Raw genomic sequence first — 9,350 nt, forward strand, 5'->3', positions numbered from 1 at the left:
AATAATTATCCCACCAAAAACATTTTCATGTAAAAATGTTACCGAGACGAGTCTAGTTTGCTTCACAAACATCTTTAGAATCAAGAACTTTAGCCAAAATGCAGAAAAAAGTGGTTAGATCTCATGTAGAGCTAAAATTCTTGATATATGCGCCCAAACTTTACCATATCTAACTTCACATACTCTACATTCTAGTTAAAACGTGTAGCTTTATGTTTAGTTAATATACTCGTGGTATTATATCTTGAAAATTTTAACTTCATTGGCTGAATTCACAAGGGTAACTTTGTATGTTTTATGTTATAATTTAATTAGTTAAGGTCATAGATTAAATTAATTAAGTACGCTATTGTATTGGAGTCATCTGTAATGCTAGTGTACGTACTGAATAAATCAATAAATAAAATAAAACTATCTGGCATTATCCAAACCAAAGTTACGAGGGTTCAAAATTACTACGAAATGTTTCGAGAAAAATTAGGTAGCGCCCTTGCGCTTCGCTTGGCTCGTCTTGGCGATTTTGAACTTTAACTTGATAGCAATAATCTCTCACCTCGTTTTGTTGTTGCTGCCTCGTCTGCTCGGCCGCTAGAGCGTCGGCCTTATTCTGTTCCTCCGAACGCGTGTACTCCACGTATGGCATGTTCAACTGGGAACGAAAACAATACAATAATATTTTTTTTATAGTACAGTTGTTGTTGATAGAACCACTGGTAGAACTCGCCCATAATTGGTTACTCGCCGCTTGTAGCTCCGAGAATGTGTGCGTCAATTGAGAACCGCGGTAGATTTACCAGAATAATTTCATAGAACTACCAGTAGAACTGACCCGTCAAGAGGGGTAGCTTTCTGCCTTTCAGTCACTTGTAGCTTTTTTTAATACTACTACTGGGCAAGCAAACAGGCACGCGGCCCGCCTCGTGGCAAGTGGTGACCGCGGCCTATGGACGCCTGCAACACCAGGGGTGTTGCATCAAGCCTGAATAAACATTTTCACGCGCCGCGATCGAACCGCCAGTCTAACCAAATAGAACTACCGGGTAGAACTCACCCGCCTCTGGTTGCTCCTGGGCAAAGGCCTAGCTCTCTGCCTTTCAGCCGCTTGCAGCTCCAAGAACAGGGGCGCCAGACGAGTGGAGCCGCGGTAGATCCACTCCGTCCTGTCGTCTTCGAATGCCACTTCTACTAGAGAGGCGTCGACTTGCAGCACTTTGGTCACCCACCATTTTCCTTGAAATTTAACACATTTCTAAATAAAACCAAGTTTGTCACGTGTTTCACACTATTTCACAGTCTGAAGCCCAAGTTGAGTATTGTGCCTGATTTGAGGAGTTCGCAAACTATGTAAAATTTATATTCAAGTCAGCTGACACTAAAACAGTATGTTTCTCGAGAGTTTCTCACCGTCCCATTCAGTGTTGAGCCATCATTTATAAGTAAAGTTAAAAAGCATGTTTTTCATACGTTTCTCGCCAAAACTTGATCGTTCTTTCTTAAATTAAACCTATAAAAAAGTGTGTATCTCATACATCTTTTGCAGTATGTTTCTCACCGTTCGACTCACAAACGGGCACAAAACACGTAACCTAAAACTGCATATATCTCATATGTTCCTCACCGTTCCACTCCGTTTTGAGGCGCTGCCCCGCATGCAGCCGCACCATGGGCCTCTCAGGGTAAGCAATGAGGTACTGCTTCACGAACTCCCTGGAGTTAGGATGGACCTCCTCCCACACGAGTGTGGAGCTCTCACACACCACGCGGGTGTCGCGGTGGTGTACATATTGCGCGTAACCGTGGTCGAAGAATATTAGGTATCTAGAAAAAATATTTGCCATATATAAAGTACTAGTGGGCCGTCCCGGCTTCGCTCGGGTAAAGCCACAAAAAAGCCTATGTAACTCCTGAAGGTTTCGTCTGAATCTGTGCGATTTTTTATCAAAATCGGTTTAATAGTTTTGGTGTAGATTCCTTACAAACAAAAAACTTAAACAAAAAAAACACAAAGAAACAAATTCTCATATACATTTCGTATTTACTAATAAGTAGGATAAACGTAGGTTATTTAAAGCGGTGGTGGTGTAATGGTTAAGACAACCGCCTGTGAATCAATAGGCCCCAGGTTCGAATGCCACTCGTGCTACATGAGTTTGTATACCAATCTGACTCATATATAGTAGTTTTCATCGACCATCACTTGCTTCCGGTGAAGGGAAACATCGTGAGGAAACCTGCGCACTAGTAGATTATTAACTTGTGTATGGCAATGGCAAACCACTCCATTAATAGTGCCAAGAAAGTTGTTATGTGTGTCCAATTAAAGCAATGATGAGGAAACTCATGGATACCCTCATATGGATTACCCAAGAAGCTACAAACTACTGGCATCAATCACCTGTAATTGTTGACGGGGTTGGGTATCTCAGCCACTATGCCGGAGTAGAAGCTCTTGTTGTTTGTCTTGTTGGGTTCGTTTAATTTCACATTCTCTTTGGACAACGCGATGACGCGGGTGCCTAAGGTAAACAATTGTTAGATTTTGATATATTCATCTTGAACCTCTAAGCTTTAGGCTGAAATGATTGATATGAAATTCATCTTGAAACTTACATATACATACTAGATTTCTGCCGCGGCTTTGCCCGTGTAAATGTTCCTTCTAAACAAAGAATCAATTTAAAGTCCACCCTCTATTAGTCATTTTATCACATAATGACCCAATCCGTTTCCCGTTGCTTATCTAGTCCCGTTTCCCGTAACGTGTACCGTCCCGTTGTCAAATATTTATCTCACTTGAAAAATGACGAAGTTTCATACAATCTTGCAACCCCTATTTCACCCCCCTTAGGGACGAAATTTCCAAAAATCCTTTCTTAGCGGATGCCTACATTATAATAGCTTGTATTTATTCACTATAGCATGCATATAGCCGTCCCGCTCACTCACCAATAGTCAGTCTGACGTCAGCCGGTTCGAAGTACGCGAGACACCTCGCCGACAACATTCTAGTTGAGATCTTCTGTTTGATTTCAAACTTTACGCGGCACATAGTAAAGGCGTTCGCTAACTGGAAACAAATATATGAAACTTAGGGCATATTTACCGCTTTCTGATAAACTATCTGATAATCACAAGTGTTGTATAGGACTAACTGGCGAATCACTTCGAGCAGATTTGTCCAGCACTTAGTTTATCTATCAGATTACAATATGATATTTTCGTGTTGAAACAGGCCTATAAACCTACGTTAAATACATAGGTCAAGAAAACTAAACACACAAACATCTGATATTTTTTTCCGGTATCCATATAGCAAGAGGGCATACGGCTCTGGGTATTAATATTATTATTAGATAATTACATTTTATTTATTTTACATATGTACAAATGTATGTAATGTGTAGGGTTTTACCTAAAATAAAGAACTATTATTATTATATTATATATTATTATTATTATTTCTATTGCTATTGGAATAAGGAAAAATTTAGGCAAACTTTCCACTATACGTAGCCACTGTAGCTTGCTACTGTATTAGCACCACTATGGCTATTACAATAAGGTTATATTATTGACTGAACAATAAGTTTTTAATATAGTTTTTAGGAAAACTTTCTACTATATTGCCGGGCACAGCTGTCGGAGTTACACGGGTATTATGATCTCTATTGCTATTGGGTTAAGGAATGTTATTCACTCAACAACTTACATTTTTGGGGAAGCTTTCCACTATCTTGCTGGGCACCCAGGTGCAGAAGGAGTTTCTCATAGCGAACACCGCTGTGCCGGTACTAAGTCGCGGTCGAATTATCTGTACAAAAAAAATATTTATGCGGCATCTCGGCATGTCTGTGTGCGTGTGTATGTGTGCATGTATGTATGTATGTTTGTAACGCGATAACTTTCAAACCGTTGGTCTGATTTTGATGAAATTTAAAAGTTATGTGGGATCTGTCAATAGAATTTTTAAGTTCGTGGGGCAACAAAATAGGTTAAGTCGTTTTTGAAATATTCACAATTTTGCCCCGTGAACTTAAACATTTTTTTTTTAAGATCATGGGGCGCCAAGTCGATTTGTAGACCTCGCTCGTATCGCTTCGCTCGCTCGGTCAATTATTATTTTAGAAATATAATAGTAATTGATTATAGTAATTTATAATTGATATTTTATCTTGAATTTGTATATGGGTTTAGTGATCTGAAATAAATGTTTCTTTAAGTTGGCGATATTGACAGACAATAGGGTCAGAAAATGCAAAAATAATGTGTATGAAGAGAAAATAAATTGTTATAATTCATAGACTGTAACAATTTTGTATTATTACAACTACTAAATAATAAAATACAAATAAGCTACGTTTGGACGAGTCCAAAAATGTGTGATTTTATTTTTGTCATACATAATAAATAAATAAATAAATATACTAGGACAAATCACACAAATTGAGCTAGTCCCAAAGTAAGTTCGAGACTTGTGTTATGGGATACTAACTCAACGATATTATATTTTATATAATAAATACATATATAGATAAACATCCAAGACCCGGGCCAATCAGAAAAAGATCATTTTCCATCATGACCCGACCGGGGATCGAACCCGGGTCCTCTCGGTTTAGTGGCAAGAATCTTACCACTGCACCATCAATTATATCACTATTATCACACAATAATGTGTGATATAATTGAAATCATTGTTATTTTTTATATATTTTTTTGTTTCTAATAATATAAGGGCCTTCGAATAGTCAACGAAATAAAAATTAGTCATCTGCCTTGTACACAAGGCATACTTACCTCACCCGGCGGAGGCAGGTCTGAAGGTGCCACTTCCGCTGATAACTTCACCACTGATACGTCTTTCTGTAAACGAAGATTTTGTTTATTTAAAACTAGATTTCCCACGGGAACAGTTAGGTACACTGTGTCCTTCTCCGTACTTCAAACTACATGTATACAAAATTTCAAGAAGATTGGTTGAGTACATATAGCGTGAATAGGTAACAAACTTACATTCCCATTTATAATATTAGTTAGGACTAGTAGCCCGTACCGGTTTCACTCGGTTCAAACCATAGTAAATTACACGCATAAACCTTCCCCAGGATTCACACTGTCTATTAAAAATAACCCGCATCAAAATCCGTTCCGTAGTTTTAAAGGTCGAAGCATACAATCGAAAAAAATCCAAAAAGAAGTCGCCACGAGAATGAAAAGACACAGAACTATTCCTCACATCATCATTACAGAAAAGAGAAGAAGTACAGAATTATTCCTCACATCATCATCATTGCCAGCATCAAGATTGCTCGATTTCGTATCCTGCAAATGCATAAATAATATGTTTAACAAAATCAAAGACTAAGCTTGGACCTAATTAATTAATAATTAAAAATCTTTAAAGAGGGTAAAAATTATATAGATAATTATTTACAAAAATGTCAGACCCGACAATTCGTTGCCTTGAGGTAGCGTGCCCAGAAGGCTGACAGCATTGCCACGCTGAATGGCAATGATTATTCTCTGGGCGAGATATATGCCAGCCTTCTGGTCACTACTATTCACCTCAATTTTGGTGGAGATAGATCTAAATAATTTGTGGGCCGAAAGCCACGGCCTAAATGTCACAACCGCAAACAGTCATTTTATTCATGTAATTAGTATGTTAGTTTTATGTATAGACATTAAAAAGTAATTTTATGTATTTTATGTATAGGCAATAAAATATAAAAACACATTCATATAATGACACACGATAACCAAATGTCACTTTGATTGACCACTTTTTATTTATAGTGACATTTAGTATTTTTTTAAGTATGAAAAAAAGGCTTTTTAACCCCCAACGCAAAAAGAGGGATGTTATAAGTTTGACCGATAAGTGTGTCTGTCTGTATGTCTTTATACGTGATACCGTAGCTCACCAACGTGTGAACCGATTTGGATGCGGTATTTTTATTTGATAGCATAAAAATTTATGCGGTAGTTCTTAGATAGGTTTGATCAAAAGTTGTAGCCAAATTAATATTGAAAATCGGAGTTTTTTTTTAATTCGTCTAACAAATAACTTGTGACACGTGGAAAACAGTAACTGTGTGCTTATTGCGTTCACATGTCACCATCGAATCGATTCGTGAGACGCGGCGAACCAATCACATTGCGGTGTGGTTGTCGTCGCGTCACAATGGCGCAATGTGATTGGTTCGCTGCGTCTCAATGCGAAACGACTCGATGGTTGCTGGCAACTACTCTATTACAATTGATTGTTAACAATTACGTCATCGAGAGGCGTGTAACCAAGCGGTATGGCGGCTCTTTTCGCTGGTTGCTCGGCAACCGCGGAGCTGCTATGACGTTTGAGTCCCTTCTGAAATATCAAAAATTTCCAATTCAAATAATAATGAGATGACAGTGCTCTATACAAGAGTACCTACTACTCTCTAATGAAAATACTGTACGTCGGCGTAAGACGTAAAGAGATGAATTAATTCAGCCGAACTGGCACGGTCTCGATAGCTCAGTGGTCAAGATCGCCTCGGGTTCAATTCCCGCTCGATTCCAGAATGTTTTCATCTTATTATTATTTTCAAAAATAAGTTAAAGAGCGTGTGTGACATGTATAACAAATCCATTTAAACTTTATCATCCTACTAATATTGTAAATGCGAAAGTTTGTTAGGATGTATGTAGGTACGCGGGTAGAATACAACATGGAATAATACATAGGGTACTTTTTATGCAGAAATTCCCACGGGAGCGAAGCCCCGGGGCGCAGCTATTAAACACAGTTATATCCATTAAACACAGTTTAATGTGATTCATACAGTAGCTCGACGGCCACGAAATATGAAAGACGTAAATACTGTATTTTTATTTTATTTTTTCGATAATTATAGTTATTTTTATAGGTGATTATTTGTTTAATATCCGAATTCTACATATTTTTTTTTGGTAAAGTTAGTAAATTATATTAATAATTTAAAAGTTAAAGTTGTTTATAAACTTAAAACAGATATGAGGCGACTTAGGGATATACGGCCTTGACAGCAAAAACAAAACAGCATTCCCAGAGGGCTATAGTCAGGCAGGAGGTCGTTCATAAAACCAAAGCCGAATCTAATTTAATAATAAAAAAAAAGAATTTGCAAACCGAGAGCTTAGAGGCGTCACAGTCGAAAATGTAATGTTAATAAATGAAAAATACTCACATCAAGTGTCTCAGCATTGGTGCCAGAATCGAAATATGAGGACTAAAACAACATGAATTTTTAGAAACAAAAATAAGTCTTGTAAATATGTCGTTAAGGTTCAATTTCTTTAAGCAAAGTTTGTGATAACTTAATATCACACAGACTGAGTTAGCCCCAAACTAAGTTCGACACAAGATCATAACGTCCCAAGTATATAAAAAGATTGAAAAAATTGTACATTGAAACGCGTCTAAAATCATCAAAAAGGTTTGTGCTTAAAGTCATCCTTATTTTGATGAAGTTAAGATCTAGTTTCCATTCCATTGACAAATCTAGTTACACTAACTTTCTCCAAAGGCGTGTCCACAATGCAAATGGCGGTCAATTCCCGTCTCTCCGGCTCGAACGTGGCGTAGAGTTGATTTCTGAGCAGATCCGTGGCGACTTGGCATTCGTTCAGCATTGTATCGATTTCCTTGCTATCGGCTGGAAAAAAAAATGTAGACCAAATTGCGTATATGCGTCTACTGCCACTATATGACGGTGTTTGTGAATCGCTGGAGATTTTTTAAAATCAACCCCCAAACGACTATGATAGGGGGGGGGGGGGGGGGGTGAAAGTTTGTAGAAATATACGCGGGCGAAGCAGCGGGCAAAAGTACTAAATACAAGTTAAAAATTAGGTGAAAAAGTGCCTACGAAGGTCTAATTTCCGAAGTTAAAAATATTAATTCAGAAATTAGACTTTCGTAGGCACTTTTTCCTCATCATTCGAATAGCAAATTGACATATTATTATTTGTCAAAGATGGACAGTGCGAAGTCAAGCAGAATAAGAAGCGATCCTGGACTCCGCCACTATAGAGCGGTGGAGGCAACCGAGAAATCGCTCAGAAGAGTGAGAGAGATTACGTATCTCACCTTCCAGCTTCTCCAACGCTTTGTTCAACTCCATCTGAGCATCGGTCAACCTCTCGTCCAACTTGTATTTGATCCAGGTCTCGTTGATCACGTCAGCTAAATTGTCTTCTAAATATCTGGCGATGGAACAATGAAAGGGTGAATTTCACGAGCGTTTTGAACCTCGCCGCGGGCTGTCATTATTGTTTATTAAATTGTACCATTCGCAGTAATCAATTTAATTATCCTATTTTATAAATAAGCAAAGTACTGGCACAATGTTAATTTTATAAACATTTAATATTTTTAAAAGATTCTTTATTAAAAAAAACTATAAACTTCTTTATTTAAATAAAAAAACGGACACTAATGAAGTGAAAACGCTCGTGAAACTCACCCGGAAATTATACTCTTTTAACGTTTTTTACATAGAGGATAGACGTCTTTATCCATTAACGGGTTGACAGAGCCAAAAATTGTGGAACAGACTACCGGACAAAACTTTGCTTTGTTGCCTCTTTTAAGAATAGCTAGCCTATTTGACAAGGTCAGAAAATTGTAAAAAATATGTACGCTCTAGTTAAAATAGTTATATTTAAAGTCATTGTGGCCGCAATACCGCTGGACCATTATACGAACATTTAAAGTTGCTTGGAAAGTCCATTTAAAAAAACAAACTCAACCATCGTAAAAAAAAAACTAATTTTTTTATTGAGAATTCATCACCAAGATCACCTGAAAGGAAATGAACCTTAACATCATACAAATAAGACTCACTTAACGGCGCTCTCTCCTAGCGCTTCAGGCTTCACGAACGCATCACCGTCGTCGGAGTCCGAGTCAGAAATCTCGACAGTTTCCGAGGAAACCTTCCGAAGGTCCAGCTCTAGAAGAGGGGTCAATTCTTTCACGCCTTTTACTAGACCCTGAAAACAGCAAAATTGATTTTAATAAGCGCTTCATAGGGTTCCGTAGACAAATTGCTATAAGTTTTAACAAAAATGTCATTTTTCACGCATACTTTGTCATCAGAGACATCCAAAAAATCATGTGTATTAAACCGTTGTGGAGTTCCCTAGTCGAGAGCCGATACTATGTGCATAATCTGGTCATGCATATCATAATAATCCATTGTCATCCAAATTGTCGCTTCAAAGTGGAGCCTGCATTAGTACATTTTCTCTCACCTTAGACCTCTCGGCCACGGCGTCTGCGCACGCAACGCAAACTCTATACTTCTTCTTCTTGTTCGCGTCGAAAT

The 9,350-nt window shown here is 37.9% G+C and overlaps 1 protein-coding gene across 3 annotated transcripts in view; it reads right to left on the reverse strand.

Annotated features, from left to right (window-relative positions):
* The window catches only part of egg (eggless), a 38,817-nt gene that overhangs the window by 19,102 nt on the left and 10,365 nt on the right, over nucleotides 1-9,350 (reverse strand). For 2 of the 3 annotated variants that reach the window (XM_053766172.1, XM_053766170.1), the window contains exons 10-23: nucleotides 9,277-9,350; nucleotides 8,867-9,015; nucleotides 8,111-8,226; nucleotides 7,537-7,676; nucleotides 7,209-7,250; nucleotides 6,278-6,367; nucleotides 5,281-5,322; nucleotides 4,798-4,863; nucleotides 3,710-3,811; nucleotides 2,947-3,067; nucleotides 2,396-2,516; nucleotides 1,619-1,818; nucleotides 1,052-1,230; nucleotides 554-649 (exon numbers count right to left, since the gene is read on the reverse strand). The exon at nucleotides 9,277-9,350 is cut by the window's right edge and continues 99 nt beyond it. In XM_053766172.1, coding sequence (XP_053622147.1) covers nucleotides 554-649; nucleotides 1,052-1,230; nucleotides 1,619-1,818; nucleotides 2,396-2,516; nucleotides 2,947-3,067; nucleotides 3,710-3,811; nucleotides 4,798-4,863; nucleotides 5,281-5,322; nucleotides 6,278-6,367; nucleotides 7,209-7,250; nucleotides 7,537-7,676; nucleotides 8,111-8,226; nucleotides 8,867-9,015; nucleotides 9,277-9,350 — 1,538 coding nt within the window. The remainder of the gene's footprint in view (nucleotides 1-553; nucleotides 650-1,051; nucleotides 1,231-1,618; nucleotides 1,819-2,395; nucleotides 2,517-2,946; nucleotides 3,068-3,709; nucleotides 3,812-4,797; nucleotides 4,864-5,280; nucleotides 5,323-6,277; nucleotides 6,368-7,208; nucleotides 7,251-7,536; nucleotides 7,677-8,110; nucleotides 8,227-8,866; nucleotides 9,016-9,276) is intronic. The other variant, XM_053766171.1, reaches the window with a different exon arrangement.

Source organism: Plodia interpunctella, chromosome 28, assembly GCF_027563975.2.
Source record: "Plodia interpunctella isolate USDA-ARS_2022_Savannah chromosome 28, ilPloInte3.2, whole genome shotgun sequence".
NCBI classification, from domain to species: domain Eukaryota; kingdom Metazoa; phylum Arthropoda; class Insecta; order Lepidoptera; family Pyralidae; genus Plodia; species Plodia interpunctella.